Genomic DNA, 21,950 nt, shown 5'->3' with positions numbered 1-21,950 from the left:
GGCCCCATTCATTCTTTCCTTTACATGGATCAGTCGTCCTGGTCCCTTTGCAGAAAAACAGTCCCAAAGCATGATGTTTCCACCCCCATGCTTCACAGTAGGTATGGTGTTCTTTGGATGCAACTCAGCATTCTTTCTCCTCCAAACATGACGAGTTGAGTTTTTGCCAAAAAGTTATATTTTGGTTTCATCTGACCATATGACATTCTCCCAATCCTCTTCTGGACCATCCAAATGCTCTCTAGCAAACCTCAGACGGGCCTGGACATGTACTGGCTTAAGCAGGGGGACACGTCTGGCACTGCAGGATTTGAGTCCCTGGCGGCGTAGTGTGTTACTGATGGTAGCCTTTGTTACTTTGGTCCCAGCTCTCTGCAGGTCATTCACTAGGTCCCCCGTGTGGTTCTGGGATTTTTGCTCACTGTTCTTGTGATCATTTTGACCCCATGGGGTGAGATCTTGCGTGGAGCCCCGGATCGAGGGAGATTATCAGTGGTCTTGTATGTCTTCCATTTTCTTATAATTGTTCCCACAGTTGATTTCTTCACACCAAGCTACATACCTATTGCAGATTCAGTCTTCCCAGCCTGGTGCAGGTCTACAATTTTGTTTCTGGTGTCCTTTGACAGCTCTTTGGTCTTGGCTATGGTGGAGTTTGGAGTTTGACTGTTTGAGGTTGTGGACAGGTGTCTTTTATACTGATAACAAGTTCAAACAGGTGTCATTAATACAGGTAACGAGTGGAGGACAGAGGAGCCTCTTAAAGAAGAAGTTACAGGTCTGTGAGAGCTGTTTTGCTTGTTTGTAGGTAACCAAATACTTATTTTACCGAGAAATACCTTAAACGGTCATAAACTGACATAAACTTTAATGTCCTTATTAAACATGTAATTCATAAACCTTTGAACTTATTATCTTATTATCAGTGTACAATTTGAGGCATTAACAGAGAATTGACTGATAAAGCCACAAGTCCACATCACACCAGATATTAGAATAATCAAAAATTCCACAGAACAAAGTACTTCTTGTCGTTGGACTCACCATCAGAAGCATCATGACTATATTGGTCATGTACGCCGGGAACCGATCTCTGCACGTGAGCTTTTCTTTTTCTGTCTAAAAGAGTAGATACAGATATTCAGACCTGTCGAGTTACAGCCGTGCATATGCAATCAGTGAGCAGGTGAATCCAAACAGAGGATGATGGATGGAGATGAGCAAAGCTGGTGTTTTGATGCTGATACAACCATAACACACATACGGTCTCATACGGTATTATTCAACACTGGGAGTCAACGGTCTGCACGGCGCTGTCACAGTTCATTCACCACACGTCAGGCATTTAGTCATTCTCAGTCTCAGAATGCCGCACATCTCTGTCCTTTGAAACGGCACCCTATTCACTAGACTTTGCACTACTTCTGATCAGAGAAAAGTAGTGCGCTAAGTAGGGAATAGGGTGCCCTTGTAGCCACAGCCATTGCATTAACCATCTGGATCAAAACCAACTAGCATGCTGTCTATGGATCTACAGGAGAACACACAAAACGGACTGAATTTGGCAACCAGAACATCACAACATGCACCAGGCATTTCCACTATGGGGAAATCACATCCAGGTAATTTAACAACAGAAAGCAGAGGCAAACAGTCAAACAGTTATTGAAAAGAAAAGACAAAAGAAAGTGGAAACGTGCACTGGTTCTGACGTCAGCTCTGTAAAACGTGGCGGCGAGCAGTGGTGTGCGAGGGAAGATCTCAGTGGGAGGGGCTGCCAACAGAAAAATCGGCCGAGGTGTCGAGTCCCAGCCTCAATCCAAAGACACAATATTTGCAAAAACACTGTGTGCATAATCACTCGTGTGCTTCACAGACAAATGAGCGGGTTCTCTCCGTTCATTCAGTTAGAACCCAACGGGGTGTGAGGGATGACTTGGGCTTGTCCTGACAGACGAGTGCAGTGTGTGCGAGACAGGTGTGTTAGGGAGATGAGGAGACACCGATAGTACCAGTTTGAGCCCAGCCATGGCAGACTGAACCGTTTGCTTCCATTTGTTTGTGGTTTCTTCCGCTACCTCTGTGGGCTTCTAACATTCAGGAGACACAAACACAGCAACCCAGGAGCACCGCAAGACAGTCATAGAGTTCAAAGAAAACAAGGCGAAACACAGGCTAGTCATGTACAGGGCTGTTATCGGACACTGCAGTAGTAGAGACCTGTGTCACATGTCATTTGATACAATCTACCACAGTTAGAGGATTAATTATTGCATGAGAGGCACACATTTTTTCCAAACATCGGGAATGAAGAAGAGACTGCAAAGCAAATGATATCAAGAGAAGTTGGATGATGTGAAAAACTAAACCAGCGACATCAAGCGGCTGGCTAAACAACCAGGAACAGTGAACTGGTACCTTCTGTGTCTTGTGCTCTTTCTTCAGGGACTTCTGCATTACTCGGAACTCATACTCAGCTCGTGGGTGGTCCTAAGGATGGAATATAGACTTATCAAGGCAGGGACACAGGTAGGGACACCCATCAAGGTTGTCACTGTCCAACCAAGTGGAAATTATTTTGACAACATACTTGGTAATGAAGGTTTTAAATCCACTTATCAAATTCAACAATACATGGGTTGTTATGGGTCGTCAAAGTATGTACAAGATATTTAATTTTGATTTTGGGGGGATGGCATTTTGCATTTTATTGCAAAATGGAGAGAAATACAGGAGAGAAATACAGAACAGTGTGCTGCAATAGCAAGTAGGCAGGAATCAAACCCATGCTGCTGCTGTTTACAGTACGTGAATCAAACCCTTATGTGAATCAAACCCACACATGAATCAAACCCATACATGAAACAAACCCATACCTGAATCAAACCCATATGTGAATCAAACCCATGCTGCTGCTGTTTACAGTACGTGAATCAAACCCTTATGTGAATCAAACCCACACATGAATCAAACCCATACGTGAAACAAACCCATACCTGAATCAAACCCATATGTGAATCAAACCCATGCTGCTGTGAGATATGTGTGCACCAGAGGCCGTGGCTTAGAACCCTGGACCACCCAGGCTCGAAGATTTTCAAAGGATTCTGTCCCATATGATGGTTCCCGATTTCTACTGACTGACTATGACGGACAGAACAATTTCACCAAGAGTGGCTGATATTCTGCAATATGAATCTTTGCAGAGGAGACAGCCCAGGGAATCGAAGGGAGAGAGACAGGGGGCTGTCTACGCCAAGGGTCCAGAGAGTGAGAGAAAGAGAGGAGGCTGGCAATGCCAGAGATTCAGAGAGAGAGAGAGAGAGAGAGAGAGAGAGAGAGAGAGAGAGAGCTGGCTAGGCCAGGGATTCAGAGAGAGTGAGTGCTGGCTAGGCCAGGGATTCAGAGAGAGAGAGAGAGAGAGAGAGAGAGAGAGAGAGAGAGAGCTGGCTAGGCCAGGGATTCAGAGAGAGTGAGTGCTGGCTAGGCCAGGAAAATCATGGGCTGGTGAGCTGGACCTGACATCCGACTCTGAGGAGACAGGATGACACAGATCCCTGTGAGCAGGCCAAAAGCAGTGGGCATTAGGGTTGGAAAATTCAGATAACTTTCCCCCAAAATTCTCAGGTTTTCCAGCAGTTGGAAGTTAGCTGAATTTTGCAACCCTACTGGGCGTTCAGTGAAAGAGTGGTGGTTTAATGAAGAGTGGTGGTTTGTGGAAGCTTTGTGGGGGGGAAGTGTCCGTGGACAGTCTGAGGAAGAAGAGCCAGTGTGGAGTGGTGGCAAAGCCAGATGGTAAAAATATTTTGTTTAAAATGAAATGTTTCAAACCTTCAGCTCTTCCTGTCGGTACCCACGGGGGAAAAGAGGAGGACAAGAGAGTTACTAAAACCTCTCAACCTTGAAGTCTTTTTTTCTTAAAGGATGTTGTGGTATACCAGTCTATGGTGTCAGATAGGTTTTTGACAATGTTAAGTCTTCAATTAGGACAATGCTGGTCAGTGAAAAAAATAGTAGATTTGCAAAAGTATTCCTTTTACAGTATTCAGTTTCCCGTGGCTAGTGACGAAAAATACAGGTAAAGAAGCATTATTTGGACGTTAGTGCACCGCAACAACAGCGTTTAGAAACACAAACACATCAGGTGATTGCATTAATTCAGACAGTGTGCAGCACGCAGCTTCCATTCAAAAACAGCAGTGAAATTCAAGACTAACTAGACAGCACTGACCTCCTCCTCCTCAAAGCCTGTCAGATCCCATTCATAGTTCAGACGCATCTGTCTTCTTTTCCAGTGCTCCATGAACATGGCGGCTGCACGAGACAACACAACACAGGTCAGTCAGGAACTCACTTCCGTGGATGACGATCCACAATATCAAGAAGGCGGACAGTTCTTCCCGCCATTTCCGATGGCTGCATGGTCACATTCCTCATGCAGGTTAAATAATAGGAGAGAGGTTCATTAGGAAATGAGTTGAATGTAACCTTGACAGTTAAATGATGGCCCCTCAGCCTGGCCGAAGTCATCATGTGTGTGCTGTTTAATAAAGGTGTTAAAATTAGGAAGACTTATCAATTATGGAATTCATAATTAGTAAAATTATAAATTGCCACGTGTGAGGGATGAGGAGCTAAATATGTGGCTAATTCAATGCTTTTGTGGAAATGGATTCGAGATGGGTTTGCATGTGGTCAGACACCTCATTCAGAGACTTGGGGAATTAATAATAATTTCTGACATATAACACCATTACCCTGGAGTCAACTCAGAAATGAGCAGTTGCTTCATTGGTCATTAAACCAGTTGGATTGAAAGGTATGTTCTAGTTACGGCATGTTCTCGTTACGGCATGTTCAGTGGGACAGAAATGCACTGATGGCAGTCCAATGTGAGGACAGCTAACATGTTTAGCATTCCTTCCATATAGTCCATCAAAGCATCCTGTGAACTCCTTGGGTGAAACACCTTCTGTAAGACTGACTGAAGGAGGCGCTGACATTGTTTTATTTCCTATAGTGTTACATCCACTACTGGAATGGTGGTGAGCACCACAACAATGTCTACCTGATTGCAACAGGGATATTCATCTGTGGACAACCAAAACATAATTTCTGGTCATAATATTAACCCTGATAGCAGAAACAGGGAGGACACAATAAAAACTAAACTTGGAGGTAGGTGATGACATGTTATGAGGTCCTCACACTATAATTTGAGAAAGCATGAACTTTATTAAGTTACAGAGGTAACATGTTTTAGTATGATTGCGCAGCGGAATTATTATGGAACAATTTTGGTACCAGGATGATTGGTGCTTGGCTGATGATTGACATAATTCAAAATGAATTTGAAATCCATTAATTGTTATTTCCTGGGAGGTAATTTTGTTCTGAAACAATGTCGTCGTGTGAACTAGCGTACATTCGGTGTGCCTACCATCTTTTCGCTAGAGCACCCATCGGGGGGTGCCAAGACCGGGGTGGGCACATTTACAACTGAGCTAAAAACATGACAGTAACACATTCAATTTCAATTCTGAAAACTTTATAAAATTTATGAAAACCCAGCTATTGTTAAGGGTTTTCCACAAATAAGAAAGACTTAGATCTCAGTTGAGATCCAATAAAATGCTGATTTCTGTTAAACTGCAAATAGATCTTGGGGCTGAACACGTGCCCTCCTGCAGTACTCCAGTTTATCACTTTCTGCCTTCAGTCTCAGACCCAGCTTTGCAGAGACACTGAACAGAGCACAGGAATGTACACGCAAACAGTCCCTTTTTACAAGGGAAAGCAAGAGTTGTTTATAGCACACTGTAAAACAGAGTGCAGTCAAGTCTACAGGGCTTAGTAGAATAGAGAGAGAAAGTATGAAAGTTAGATAGCCAGAGAGAGAAAAATTTAAAACTGGAGAAAAAGAAACAGAGAGAGACAGCCAAGGTGAAAGACAGAGAGGAAGTAAAAGATACAGACAGTGAGAAAGAGCAACAGCTAGAAAGACAGACAGCTGGAGAGAAAGAGAACACTAGAGAGAAACAATTAGAAAGACAGACAACTAGAGAGAAAGAAAGACAGATAAACAGACAGCTAGAGAGACAGACAGCTAGACTGAAAGGCAGACAGCTAGAGAGAGGGAGAAAAAGAGACAGAAACAGAGTGTAAGACAGCTGAAGAGAAAGAGAAAGCTTTGCAGAAAGAGACAGCTACACAGAAAGAAAGAGACACTAGTGTGCACTGATGGGAGGGAAGAAAGAGAGAGGAGATCTGGGAGACTAAATATCTACAAGAACAGAATATGTTGAACTGAGAAAGAGCAGAGGAATGAATGAAATGAGTTACAGTCTTATTATTTAGAGAAGTCCTGCACGGCTCAATAAGAGAATGACCCTGGCTGAGTCAAGGCCAGGAGTTCATTTCCTGTGGCATCACATAAGTACAGAAGAGTATATACAGCTCCGGAAGAAATTAAGAGACCACTGCACCTTTTTTTTTTCCTTTCCAAAAAAATCGAAAAGGAAGGTTTTGAGTGAGGAACAGAGACCACTGCAAACTGAACCCTTCTGTTACTCACTCAAAATCTTCCTTTTACATTTTTTCGGAAAGGAAAGAAAACGTTGCAGTGGTCTCTCATTTTCTTCCAGAGCTGTCAACGTATCCTCACTGTACAATAAGCAACACATCAGAGTTTTACAGGGGACGTGGCCTGTATACGTGCACTTGGCACTTCACCTCTCCGAAACACTTTGGACATACCTTGCCTGCTAAACAAGCCTACATCACTAAGGTCACTACAGAGTTGGAGATGGTGGCGCAGTACTGTTGTCTCTTTAGCTGTCTAGCAAAGTCTGTGTGGGTTAGTCCAGTGAGCCATGTCCAAGCCAGAAGGGACCAGAGGAAGTGTACGTGACAGGAGGGTATACAGCCACTGTGTCTCACATTACCATCAGACATGTTGATTAATCATTACCGTGAGCGTCCCTGTTCAGGTCAGCTCAACAGAAATGAGGAAGTGGTGAGGCCCTGTTGTACTGAGCCTCAGCCTCTCACCCCAGAGGGCCATGAAGATGGAGAAGAAGACGGTGGCCGGGTTGTCGAAGAGGTGGCTGGCCCGGGCCGTCCCACAGGCCTCCATCAGCTTCCAGTAGCTACAGGCTTTGTCACACAGCGGACACATGGTGATGTTGTTCTTGGGGTGGCAGATCTCCATGCTTCACGAACACACATAAAAACACACACACAGCAGTTAATTGGAGAGTAATAGGGGCGGGGGAGGGGGGGGGGTGGTGTCAGGGGGGTTAGAGAAAGACAAAATTCTGCCCCCCTTTTTGTTGTTACCACGGTGAAGAGCATTAGCGTGTATATATCCCAGCCCACGCTGTTTTCAAAATGTCGAAGTTCACTGCAACCCCTTAAATATATCATTCAGATATTTACACAATGAAGATATTTTGATTAGAAATCTGTCCCACGTTGTTCTGTTAGGTCTAGTCCTCAGCACCAAGCTAGAGTTCAAGGTCAGGTCAAGTCCCAGGAATACCTCCTGTTCTTGGTTTTTACAAGGCGACTCGGGCTAACCTAACGTGTGTGGAGGAGTGACAGCAAGTGCTGGAGGATCAGGACACACTGCCGGCTGCCAAAGTATCCGAACGGAGAAAAGAGATGTTAGCCAGAGGGGGGAAGCTTCAACTTGTCTTGTCACCTACATCAACCAGATGTTGGAAGTCACAAATCACCTCCTCGGTCTCCATATGGGAACATTTCCTGATTATTTTTTTATAGTTAAGCCAGCAGGAAAGTGACCCAGTCTGTTATCAATAGTTTATTAGATGTTAGTCCTGACGAGCCAGTCGGCAGGGACAGGAGTACGGAGGTGAAGAGCAGGACACTTCTTCTAGAATCAAGTGAAAGCTATAAGCGGATTTCAGTGTAGTTTTAAAATAATAAGAAATCATGTGTCTTTTTCTTTAAGGTAAAATGTTAAGACCATGAACTGGTAAATGTCTGTTAGTTTAAACTGTTGAATATAAACTATTTAAAAACTCTTTTGTGTTCTGTGATAGGCCTGGAGGCAAGTTGTGCACTTGCCAGTTGTTGAGGCCATCGAGGCCTCTGTCCTGAAATTATCCAACTGTAAATCTGTCGGTTACAGTATCTGAAACCACTCAGCTTGATGTCTGAATTGGATGTAAGGTCTTACTCTCATTGAGCTACTGTGTGCCTCAGGAGGGCCGGTGATGAACACTGTTAAACCATTTCGTTGTAATTCAATCATTTTTCTATTTTTGTAAGACCCATTGCACAGTTATTTGATCATCTGTCAGATGAAGCCAGTGATTAACTCCTTGATTGTAAGGCAGGCTGTGAAGAGGGCCTCATGCTGCTAACCTGGGAATGTTGTCATCTACGGTGGCACAGCCATACAGGAAAACGATGACCCCCACCAGAGAAGCAGGGATCAGCATCTGGGTGTACAGTCCCAGCCACGCAAAGTACAGACCAATTTTCTCTCCAAAGTACTTCCTGTATGTGGAACAACACAGCAATCTCAGCTTTTAAATTGAGCAAAGCAAAATACATGACACACATTTGCTGCATTAGGGAGAACACATTGCATCACATCGACTTACTCCATTTTACAGATGGACATTGTAGAATGTTGGCGTTACTAAACATGCTTCGAGGGTATTTTAATCCATATCAAATTAACCATTCTGAAATGTACATCATGTGTTCTACTTATTCTCTCAACTTTATAAATACCAAAAGTATTTTGACAGATTAAGATTATATGCAATAAATCATTGATGCTGTCATGTTTAATAATTGGTCTGGACCCATAACCTGCGACCAGTAGAAATCAACAGATGCTGGGTATGTTTATTGGTGATGCTCTGCCTGGCCTGTACAGCAAATGCATCTGAGCAGACCAGCTGTTTCCATAGACTGCAGAATTCAGCCTGCTGCTACTGTCAGCAGTTACATCATCAATGAAGACAATTGAGCCAGAACCAGTGGCAGCCATGTCAAAACATACAGGAACAACGCCTCACCCATATTTCACTGATGATGTGATATGTGCGTTTTTAAGGGCATCCTGTTTCTAAAGCTAGCACACAGCAGTCCAGACACAGACACTACCTGTTGTAGTGTTCTGTGAAACACATTTCTGCCTGTGTCCTGGAGAGTTTTTCTAATCGGTAAGTTTTTATTTGTTCACAATAATGACCATTATTTGTTTATCTACTTGAGAAGTCTTCCTTTATCTATTAGGTAATTTACCATTTTTTTTTATGTACCAAACAATGATGTTATCTGCCTTGTGGTTGCAAGCTTGACTTGCATTGACAGTGCTTTGGTTCTCAAGCTTTCAGACACCAGCAATTGTCTAAACTCCTTTTCTTCACAAAAATGGGGGAAATGTAAAATGCCCTGTATTTTCTAAACTGTAGTATATGGATGATCACACATTCAGATTAAAGCTCTCAGTCTACACTTTAACCCACAGCCATTGTATAATCTCTAGATTGGTGAAAAAAAGAGCCAAATGTGTTACTGTCCAAATACATTGGGAATTTACTGCATATACATAACTTTTTAAAAGACATAGTGTGATGTTTCGATCTTAACAGAACCAAACTTTGATGAGAGACCAGAGACGTTTCCAAACTCACCTAACTAGCCCGATAGGCTGGTATTTGTAAAATACACTGTAACTCGCCCACTCCTCATACAACAGCTGAAACACACAAAAACACAAAATATTACTTTCAAACCCTTAGATGGATCACATAGTAACCCACCCTCCCAACCCCCCCCCCCCCCCACACACACACACACACACACCGATGCTTTATCATGTCATGTCAGATGTTTCAGCAGTAAAACCACTGTCAGTGATATTGAGTGATGAAAAAAAATATTACAGCTCTGGATCTTCCCATGACTTACTGACAAGTAGGTCTCTCTAAGCTCTAAGTGAAACACATGTAAGCATGTAGGCTTGAGAGAGGGTGTGAGAGCTGTGAATGAATGGGCATTTTGACCTCTGACGGATGAAATGAGCTCCAGTTAGAAAAGCCTGGCCGGAGGTTGAGAGTGAGACATTTGAAGCCAGCTCTTTTTTCTTCCCTCGTCTGACCACAGATGTCAGGAGGGAGGTAAAGAGAGAACGTGCTACCGTGTTGAATGGCAGAGCTGTGAAAGTGGAGGGAGAGGGGGGAGCAGGGTTGGGGGGAGTTTGTGAGTGGCAGAGAACAGATGGGAGCTGTAAAGTGACAGAGGGAAGGGTTAACGAACAGGCAGGAGAGAGAAGGTTGTAACCAGTAGTGGACACACAGTGCTCAGTATTGGGGAGCAGGGACACATTGTTCGGTATTGGGGGAGCTGTAAAACAATGTTCAGTATTGAGGAGCTGGGACAAAGTGTTCAGTATTGAGGAGCTGGGACTCAGTGTTTGGTAATGGAGAGCTGTAAAATAGTGTTCAGTATTGGGCAGCTGAGACAATACTATTCAGTATTGGAGAGCTGGGACACAATGTTCAGTATTAGGGAGCTGTAAAACAATGTTCAGTATTGATGAGCTGGGACAAAGTGTTCAGTATTGAGGAGCTGGGACTCAGTGTTTGGTAATGGAGAGCTGTGAAATAGTGTTCAGTATTGGGCAGCTGAGACAATACTATTCAGTATTGGAGAGCTGGGACACAGTGTTCAGTATTAGGGAGCTGCAAAACAATGTTCAGTATTGAGGAGCTGGGACACAGTCTTTGGTAATGGAGAGCTGTGAAATAGTGTTCAGTATTGGGCAGCTGAGACAATACTATTCAGTATTAGAGAGCTGGGACACAGTGTTCAGTATTAGGGAGCTGTAAAACAATGTTCAGTATTGAGGAGCTGGGACACAGTGTTCAGTATTGAGGAGCTGGGACACAGTCTTTGGTAATGGAGAGCTGTGAAATAGTGTTCAGTATTGCGCAGTTGAGACAATACTATTCAGTATTGGAGAGCTGGGACACAGTGTTCAGTATTAGGGAGCTGGGACACAGTGTTCAGTATTGGGGAGCCACAGTGTTCAGTATTAGAGAGCTGGGACACAGTGTTCAGTATTGTGGAGCTGGGACACAGTGTTCAGTATTGGGGAGCCACAGTGTTCAGTATTGGGGAGTTGGGACACAGTGTTCAGTATTGGGGAGACTGCTTTCTGTCCCACCCCAATTCATTTTCCATCTGTGTGTCCTGTCCGCTTGTGCATCTGTCTGATCAACACCTCTTCATGCTATTTTATACAGCAACAAACTGCATTGATCAAACATTGGTGAACAATTATTTGTTAGAAAAAAATTCTGTCTTCTTTCCAACCTCTCATGAGCCCTGTATTGTTTCATCAACTTAAATAATTGTTGTCTCTTTTTTACCATCACAGCTAAGAACAAATATTTTCTTTAGAGTAATGAAGACAAGTTGTTCACTCTATGGGTCTCTCTCGCACACAAACACACACACACACACAAACATCCAATATCTCTCTAGCATACTCCCTACATTTGGAACATGACAGATCACTTGTAGGGGGAAAATGCCTTTGAAGAACCATTCAGACATACCTGCTGTACGTGTCCACTGACAGCACAAATGGCAGAGATGCACGGCCTCATGAACGAGGCCCCTTGGCATCAGGTTGTCCCGGCTGGTTTATAGAGTGTATCTGCCAGCCATTCACACAGCGGTAAGGTGATCCGTGGGCGATCCGCTGGGATCGCCAGTCTCAGCTCGCACTGGCACATTCCTTCTGAGACTCCCTTCGCTAAGTTTAGCTATGTGTCTTAAACATCTTGCCAATCGGCATTTATTATTTCTGAATTTCTCATACTGTAGCTGAACATTTTGTCCACAAAAATAATGCTAACACAAACTGTAAGTATGCCCATAGTACTTACCCTACAGAATTGTGTCACCTTATGTAAATACAAACAAAAAAGGCTGTGAAAAAATTGCACTGTTGTTCATACAACTCTAGAAATCATATTAATTTAACGTTTTATTGTGTGAAAATTGTTTAGTGAAAGAAATGTTACATTTTTACATTTGAAAGTTTATATGAATCTTTGGGAATTCTTACGTAAGTGGTCATCAATAACATCCTGTTTCACTGGGGTATACATATGAGGTGACACACAGGCTAAACTCCCTTAGTCATCCATCAAAGTGGGTCAAAAACATTCGTATAATGTTATGAAGAATACTTTTTAGCAGATAGGGGATAGACTGCTGTGGTCGAGAGTGCTACCAGCAGGGTTCTACCAGGAGAGTTTTACCAGGATAGGTTTACAAGGAGAGTTCTACCAGGAGAGATCTACCAGGAGAATTCTACCAGGCGAGTTTAACATGGAGAGTTCTACCAGGTGTTGGATGAATTTCTCAACACACAACAGCCTCTGTATTATAGAGTCAAAGACGACTGAGGAATAGCAAGAAAATGTCAAGAGAAGTCTACTGATTTTATTACACTTTGCTACATCTACACTGTTTAGCCCCTGAAGAAAAGTCTGGATGAGATACAATGCAAAGGGCCTGGACATTGTTGATGCACACAAATATCCTTTGATTTAAGCCCACAAGCCCACAAGCTCACAGAACTCTCTCACTGAAAAAGGAAATTTCACATGAATGATTACGTAAAAATGGCCTATTTCTCATTTGCTTGCTGTCTTTCGGGTTAAAAAAGGTTCACCTGGCTGACAGCCCACCTGATAATATGGAACATCCCAAACCACTAAACGAGGCTCATTTCTGGAGGAAATCCTTTTTATAGGGTGTCAGCATAATTCTATTTTCATTTAGTTTTGGAGTAGATTGCCCGTTTCAAAAGTCAACCGAACTGAGCCTCTCAGTCCATCTACACCAAAACAAGGAGAGGAAGGAACCTCCTTAGAAAGCCGCACGTCGACCTTTCCCCACACTGACACACATTCCTCCAGAGGAAATAATGACGACCGACCGACTGTGCTGTCAGTGTCACAGTGTGAACACCACAGGCAAACACGATCTGTGCAGATGATCCAACCAATCAGGGACAACAAGTAACAGGAAGACAGGAAGACAAGTCTCATCACTGTCTTCACCTACCCACCTGTGTGACCCACAGCCAGTACAGCCTCATAACTCAACCTTCTTATTCTCCCTCTCTGTCCCTCCCCTCAGCACCCCCACATCCTGTCTTTCTCTCCCTCTGCCTCTCCTTCTCTCTCTCTCTCTGTATATTTCAGTCACACCCTCTGGCTGCAGATCCTGGCAGGTGTCCACTGTGTCCCACACAGCTCAGACGCTGACAGAGAAATGTGGTGACATGCTACGGCTTTGTTTTCCTGCTCCTCTCCTCTGCCCTGAGACCATCCTGTTGGCCTGGGCTCATCCTGCGGGGTTCCAGGCAGGGTCTGGCAGGGATGGACGGGCCCATCGGCAGGCAGCGCTGGAACTGTCCCACTCTGGTGCCCTGCCAGTGACACATTGATCCCACTCGATAATATGGAGAGCATTTTGAGGCCATCAACCCCCCCAATAAGCAGGGGCTTTCTCTCGGTTTTTCCTCCATGCCTCACTCCCTCCCTCTCTCTTTCTCCCTCCTTATCCCTTACCCCAACAGACAGGGTTTCCACTTTCCACCAACACCATCCTGCCGAAATACCATAGAGGCCATATATAAATAACCCACTGGACTTTTCACAAAGCCTTACTGATCGACGGGCCTCGAAGAGACAGCTCCTTTCCCTGGTGTGCCATCAAAGATCCTCTCCTACTCCTCCATTCCTCCACTCCCTGAGAGGCATGTTCCCTTATAAAGGTCCTTATCTTCGTTGAACTACCTCATGCGTCAGCTTATCTCATCAGCGTGATTATGTTAGCTACGTGAAAACGTAAACAGTTGGTGAATTCAACTGGTTTTTGGTCATTGCGAGGACAAGACAGATGGTGGCGCTGATACAAGATGAAACGGGGGGGGAGGCATCTGGCTGGAGCTCTGACAACACACACGGGCAGAAAAACACATACACACACGCACAAACACACAAGCCATATATAGATTAAATTTGTTGCCAAATTGAGCTTATTGTACTGGTTCCCAGGGGGTGGCAGATAAGACACTTGGAGACGTCCATGTTCCGAGAGGATTCCTCAATTACATGTCATTATTCTCAGTTTCAATGATAGGGATGCCAATGGGATCCTTCCAGTACTCAACAGATGTCCCAGACAGTATCAGACAGACATTCACACACAAAAACAGCTTGACAACACAACTCTGAAAATGCTGCATATTTTCTACTTTTCAAGTTGTTTTATCTATTTATTTGTGAAAAAGAAAATTCTGTTATATTTCAGGCCACCATAATTATCTAAAATTGATGTTCAGGAATGATTTAAAACAGAAATTTTACACATGTTAAAATACTCTACAAGTAATTCTGTGAGAAGGCACTCTTCTTGACTAGATCTCAAAGCAATATCCAGGTCTCAACTCCATGCAGATTATGTAAGAAACAGCCCATTAAGAACTGAGAACCAATAATTCTTAAGGACATTTAACAGCTAACAGGAATGTGTGTTTGAATCAGAAGGGCATACCTGATAGGAATGTTTGTTTGAAAGCCAGTCAAAGCCAGAGTCTCTAAAATAGTCTCTGCTACAGTTACTACAGTCAAGCCTATTACTCAAACGTAACGGAGAGACAGTCAACATTCCCAGTTTATAAAAGTGTGCACGAGTACACACACATGCACAAGAGCACTAAACACCAACACACAAACACACACACACACACACACACACACACACACACACACATGGCTACAGTACTGTATATGACTTTAGCAAGCAGAAACCTGGAGACATCCAGTACCATAAGGCCTCAGCCTTCTGCCAGGGCAGACTTCAGTGGGTAAGATTGTTTAACAGTATTGAGACAAGCTGTCATCCCCAGTCCTAATAGTTCCCGGGGTCCAACCCATCATTCTGGATAGGTGTCTGCCCCAGCTCACACGCCAAGCAGCTGTACGCTCATTAAACACTGTTGTTACAATGGAAGGGCCAAGTTTAGAATCACCATGTCGATACCAAAGTATATCCAACACCAAAACTCGGAAAACAAAACAGTACCAAGGAAAACAGATATTTGCTCCAAAGTAAAAAACAGATCTGGATGTGGTAAATCTAAATACATAGTCTCAAAACATGAATATAACTGCAAAATCTTGTTTGGCTCCAATCCTTTTGGTGCCCTTAAATTGTGTACAAAGTGTTGTCATTTTAAAAGGGTGAAACCAATACGCACCCAAATACACCATGGAGTATAGAGCCAAAACCTAATCATTTCTAAATTAAAAATGCCTCGTTACGAATAACATTTACAGTTAAGTTTACTTAGGGTTAATGTTAGGCATGGCAATATTGGGGTTAGGCATAAGGTTAGGATTAGGTTATGGTTAAGTTTAGGCATCACAAAACTCAGGTTAGGATTAGGATAAAAAATGCCTGGTTAAAACTGCTTTTGAATATTTTGCCTCACTTATGGAATGCCATCCAGAATTAATTTCAGTTATATATTTGAATGCCTATAAGACATTTTACATTTCTTATAAATTATCTTATAATTGTTAATTCTGAGAATTTTTCTCAATGTATGTTTTATTTCCATTTTGTATGTTTTTTTTTGTTGTAATACAGGGCTCAGCTGTAAAAGAGTCTCAATAAATTTCTCTGCATAATTATAAGGTAAATAAAATAGATTTTCACAAGCCATTTTTCACCTCTGTCCCAAGCCTGGAATTTGCAATATTACCATCGTCCAAATACATTATTTGAAACTGTGCATCTAGAGATACAAAAGCCGCATTGAAACCAGAAACTAACTAAAAATAAAATTGCACAAATATGAATCAAGGTCAAACTATCTCTTAAATGAAGTACAGACGTGTTGGTGTACTGTGCAACGCTAGATACACACAAATATACACACACAGTCACATACACACACTACAGTCATATAATCATGTTGAAGTGTTAGTCATACCTGTGTACTCATTAATTAAGACTGCTTTCAAAGCACATCTTTTTCATCAGTCTGGTCTGTAAACATTAGACTGGTCTGTTAATATCAGAGAGGTCTGTTAATATTAGACTGGTCTGTTAATATTAGTCTGGTCTGTTAACATCAGACTGGTCTGTTAATATCAGACTGGTCTGTAAACATTAGACTGGTGTGTTAATATTAGAGAGGTCTGTTAATATTAGACTGGTCTGTTAATATTAGTCTGGTCTGTTAATATCAGACTGGTCTGTTAATAACAGACTGGTCTGTTCATATCAGACTGGTTTGTTAATATCAGACTGGTTTTGGTAATATCAGACTGGTATATTAATATCAGACTGGTCTGTTAACATTAGACTGGTCTGTTAATATCGGAGAGGTCTGTTAATATTAGATTGGTCTGATAATATCAGACTGGTCTGTTAATGAGACTAGTCTGATAATATTAGAGAGGTCAGGTAACATTAGTGTGGTCTGATAATGTCAGTCTGGTCGGTTAATATTGGTGTGGTCTGCTTAGGTTTGACTAACGCCAGGGTCCACATTCAAGTCACTCACCTTCCTATCATTGGGCTCCACATTTTCACCATCCACATCGCCCTGCAAAACAAAAGTCCAGTCATGATCAGGACAGAATAGGTCCAGAATAGTCGACAGTGTGCCTACACAGTGCCATTCCATTTCATCATCGAATCTAATGGACACAACAACGCCAATATTATTTTTATTAATAACATGTTAACATTTTTAATTAATAATCATACCCACTGCTTATACAGTCAAGTTGACATTAAACTTTATTATGTTGTTAGCTTTGAGCAGGTGAACTCACTCCCATGTCCCATCTCTTAATAAACGTGTGGTTTCTACGGTGTTGGAAATATATGTTCTCAATACAAACTGAACCCAAAAATTATAACGATCTGCTAACACAGCTATGCATACTTAAATTTCTACTCACATCATGTAACGGATAGGCAGCTGTATAGACTCCATTACCCAGAAGGCTGGTGATCCCTGCAAGGCAAAACACTATTTAGTTGTACCTTGTTTAAAATCTAAGTGAAATACCATCTAATTCCTTTGATCCTCAGCCTGTGCCTTTGACCCAGCCAAGTGCATTAACAGACTTCCCGTGTGGTAATGCAGAGGGGTGTTGACTTCACACATCCACGAAAGATGTCAACAACAGTAAAAATACACAAGGGTCTCCCCTGGCCAGCAACTCAGAAAAGTCTGATCAGATTTTTCTCTTTATTTAATTTATTTTTGGAAAATGTATCTGGTGCAAAATGATTACATTCTTCGCTGGTACATGTATTCTTTGTACGCTCCTATCTTCTGTTGAATCTCCCCTAGGGAATCTGTCCCCTTCCTCACAGTTTCTGTCGCTACTCATGGCCCTTCCTGATCTGATGAACGTCTAACCCATGTCTTTGCCTCATATATCTAAACTGAAATATCAAACGAAAACATTGCAAACAGATTAACAAATAAATCATGTAGGAAATGCAATTTTGAAGTGTCAGTCCTACATCTATTGGATGAGAGAAATCTGTTTTACACTGAGCTGTGACCTCTAGTTAGATTGTTATTGCCATCTACCACGGTACCGGCCATCAGAAATGCCAGATGATATTTACAGAAGAGGTGGATTATTTTTTCATAATAAAGCATTTGCAGGCCTTGTGAATAGTAGCTTAGTCACAAGGTAAAAATTCAGTCTTATGCACAGTCGCTCACGATTTTCCCCAAAGAATGTGGTACACCTGAGCTCATTAATAAAATACAAAAACATAGCATATCTAACTGATAAGACAAGCTAAATTTGACAAAACGATTATTCAAAAAAGAAAAGCCAAACTATTTGCCAAATATGACAGCATTATGTTTGGAAAAACTGCAATGCAAATGGTATAAATATATTTTTTTTCCCAATGCTGTTAACTGTTTCAACTCCCATTATTAAGGGAACAACACTCGGAGTAAACAAGGAACAGGGAATCTAATGACTTCAGATATCGGTTTTGGTAGTGTAAGCCTCAGGGCCCTCAGGGCCATTCTAAATAGTAGCCAAAACATCATTCTTTTATTTAGGTGCTTTTCTGAACAAATAACAGGAGCTGGCATAGGAATTATTCTGTGATCTTACAGTAATAGTAGCTGGCATAGGAAGGATTCTGTGATCATACAGTAACAATCGCTGACAAAGGAAGGGTTCTGTGGTCATACAATAACATTAGCTGGCATAAGATGGGTTTTGTGTTCATACAGTAACAGTATCTAGCATAGGGAATGTTCTGTGATTACACAGTAACAGTAGCTGGCATAAGATGGGTTTTGTGTTCATACAGTAACATAAACTGGTATAGGGAGGGTTCTGTGATCATAGAGCAAAAGTAGCTGGCATAAGATGGGTTCTGTGATTATTCAGTAACAATAGCTGGAATGTTTGATGGTAATACTGTAACAACTTTTACAGTTACATGAAGCAGTTTACACACACTCACGCAAAGATAAGATGCATTTCTTTACCCACACACACTTGTGCAGACATGTATCCAACCAGTGGTCACACACAAAAAACTAACCATTGAACAAATACACATCAGATTCACCTTTGCAGAGACAGATTAGCTGATTGGGACTGTCAGCATGACAGAGGGTGAGAGAGGAGGGTCAGACCCAAAGGGGAAGACAGTCAATTTAACATGACATGTTGGATGTTCAGGAGACTTTCCAGAGCTATGGCTTGTGTCATCATAAGACTACTCATACCAAAATGTGAAGGTGTAACAGAATGAAGCGGCTACCGTCAACTGTACAGGTAATACTGTCTCAAAGATCATCTTCATCCATTGTTCATTTCATCAGGAATTTTTGCTAAGTCTTGATTTCAGTTATTAACAACTAAAACCGACCAACTGTAGTTGGCTGCTTTAAAGAGTTTACCAGAGTCAGGCTCCGACCCAGAAGGGTTCTGAAGAAGAGCGATGATGACTACAGCTCAGCCAAATAACTTCTCGATTGGACAATCAACTGCCCTAAAAGGGCCTAAAAAGTATTCCTGGAAGAAGCACTGTAAACTTACTCAACATGAAATGGATTAACTGTTGAGATGTGTGTGCAGTTACACTGAAATCACAACTCTCCTGACCAGAGACTTCACCCCATACTGTCTTAGAACTAAACAACAGAATATGTGGAAACAGCACAGGACAGGCAAACAGGCAGATGCTTAATGCAGGAATGGGATTAGTCAGATATACCAAGAAATTCCACCCAAAATGTTTCTAGTTTCCCAAGATAATTAATGGCAAGACTTCAATTCAAATAATAATAAAATATGTATGTGAAAAGTGTGACAGAAGAAGGAACTGTTGAATTATCTACAATGTCAAAATCTGCTCTACACTCGGTTTGTGTGTTGTTGTAGTTTGCCATATTATGATAATACAGAAATTCAAAGTGCTTTCAGTTCAGTAAAATAAATTAAGATGTCATTTATTTGTGTTTTCTAATATTTTTGGGTTAAATAATTTTTAGAAATGTTGCTCTTCCAAAAGCCACAGTTTTTGTAGAATGACCCTTAAACACATGCATTTTGGAGACAATTTACATCCTCAATATCCATCTCACATTCAAATAAAAAATGAGGCAAACTTACCCATGCTATACTTAGCCTTGGTGCATTTTGTTCGTTTCAATATTTCAAAAACCTGATAAGAAGTGAAGAATAATCGAATTAGAAAATTTTAGATGCATTTTGTTATAACAAAATAGGAATATCTAGCATACTGATTACAGCCAAAATTATAAAAAAACAATTGTTCATAGAGGAACATTTTAGAGAATTGAAACTATGGTTGATTACTGTTCTTCAAAGAACCCCTTCTTAATGATTCCTCAGCCTTTCTGAAGAACCTGCTTTTTTGAGGGGAAGTTCATTTTTGAGGGGCTAGGTTCTTTAAATGTTTATTTGAGTAACCATAAAAATAAGTCATTCAAAATATCCTGACATTTTCTTAAAGAAATCTTAAAGAAAGTATAGGTGTTATCCACAGTCTTAATGTGAAAATACTGTCCAAAACCTTGAGGGTTTTAGACTCTTGTACACTAATGGAGGACTTGAGTGAGACAATGAAGCAACACTTACGATTGAAGATCTTGTTTTACTGTCAAAGAAGGACTCTCGGTCTGATAAATCAAACCTATTATAAAAAAACAGAGAGTGAGAAATAGACAGTGTTAACGGCGACATAATATAAAGACAGGTGGTCTTTGAGGCCATGTACCAACATTATAAATAGAAGCACTTGTTGCTGTTGTTGTATCAGTACACAATAAACATCATCCTGGAAATGTTTTACGCACAGAGCTGCAATGATCCCCATTATACAGACGGTGTAAGTGGTTAAAAAGCCTGGACAAAGCCTGTCCCCAGATTAGTTCCTGTGGTCTCGTTGTCTACCACAGTCATTGTCACACAGCAACAAAAACTGATCTGGGACCAGGCGTAGCTGGACAGAGTTCAAAGGGCCTAAAGTTATAACATAATTTGTATAGTTGGCATAGGTAGATGTACAGCAGACAAGATTATTAAATAGCAGAGAGAACATAGCACAGCCTCCAGCACTGGGTCAGCAGCTCAAAACAGAAGCTTGTCCAAACTCTACCCAAAATAAATCAACAACAACAAAGGCAAGCAGAAATAACCCTGTTTATTGCTCATGCCCTTAGATAAATACAATTGTGTGTTGTTTGAGTAAGATTTAAGGCTGATAAGCCATTTTCTTTATAACATTAACAAACATCAACAAGAAGTTTATTTGTTGATCTGTCGCTCCAGGAAGTGTTGCAAACTAACTGGTTCAAGTTTAGAAATTAATAGGGTCACTCTCAATCCTTTCAGGATATTGTTCACCATCCCAATATCCTTTCATTACAATGTAGGACTACACCCTACTTAAAAAAGAGAACATTTGTTTTTAGTTTTATTTCTTGCTAAACTGTGTCACAGTCATTATTGATAGTCTGTTGTTGAGCAGGCTCTCAAACCGTGAAGCCAGCAGCTATTTATCTCTTCCATCTTCAATGTGTGTCAATGGGTAAGACACATGCTATGCCATATGTCATCACAATGAACCAGGAATCAGGGTTTCAAAGAGCAGTTGGATGCAATACGTACAGTGGGGAGAACAAGTATTTGATACACTGCCGATTTTGCAGGTTTTCCTCCTTACAAAGCATGTAGAGGTCTATAATTCATATCATAGGTACACTTCAACAGTGAGAGACAGAATCTAAAACATAAATCAAAAAAATCACATTGTATGATTTTTAAATAATTAAATTGCATTTTATTGCATGATCCAGAGGAGGAATGGGAGAAGGTCATGTGGTCTGATGAGACAAAAATAGAGCTTTTTGGTCTAAACTCCACTCGCCGTGTTTGGAGGAAGAAGAAGGATGAGTACAAACCCAAGAACACCATCCCAGACGTGAAGCATGGAGGTGGAAACATCATTCTTTGGGGATGCTTTTCTGCAAAGGGGAAAGGACGACTGCACCGTATTGAGGGGAGGATGGATGGGGTCATGTATCGCGAGATAAGTTCTGCTTTTCTGATGTATCAAATGCTTATGTCATGCAATAAAATGCAAATTAATTACTTAAAAATCATACAATGTGATTTTCTGGATTTTTGTTTTTGATTCCGTCACTCACAGCTGAAGAGTACCTATGATAAAAATTACAGACCTCTACATGCTTTGTAAGTAGGAAAACCTGCAAAATCGGCAGTGTTTCAAATACAGCTCCCCACTGTGTATGTATTGTATATATTTATTTATATTATATATACACA

At 41.5% G+C, this 21,950-nt stretch overlaps 1 protein-coding gene across 1 annotated transcript in view; it reads right to left on the bottom strand.

Annotated features, from left to right (window-relative positions):
• LOC105018276 (anoctamin-1) overlaps nucleotides 1-21,950 on the bottom strand; it is a 64,625-nt gene that overhangs the window by 16,500 nt on the left and 26,175 nt on the right. The window contains 12 exon segments of the mRNA XM_013138944.3: nucleotides 1,045-1,119; nucleotides 2,013-2,090; nucleotides 2,419-2,490; nucleotides 3,832-3,843; nucleotides 4,232-4,314; nucleotides 7,051-7,211; nucleotides 8,389-8,523; nucleotides 9,675-9,739; nucleotides 16,643-16,684; nucleotides 17,046-17,101; nucleotides 19,752-19,803; nucleotides 20,241-20,295. Coding sequence (XP_012994398.1) covers nucleotides 1,045-1,119; nucleotides 2,013-2,090; nucleotides 2,419-2,490; nucleotides 3,832-3,843; nucleotides 4,232-4,314; nucleotides 7,051-7,211; nucleotides 8,389-8,523; nucleotides 9,675-9,739; nucleotides 16,643-16,684; nucleotides 17,046-17,101; nucleotides 19,752-19,803; nucleotides 20,241-20,295 — 886 coding nt within the window.

The sequence above is a fragment of the Esox lucius genome, chromosome 19 (genome assembly GCF_011004845.1).
Source record: "Esox lucius isolate fEsoLuc1 chromosome 19, fEsoLuc1.pri, whole genome shotgun sequence".
Taxonomy (NCBI): Eukaryota; Metazoa; Chordata; class Actinopteri; order Esociformes; family Esocidae; genus Esox; species Esox lucius.
This window is presented reverse-complemented; position numbering and strand designations above follow the sequence as displayed.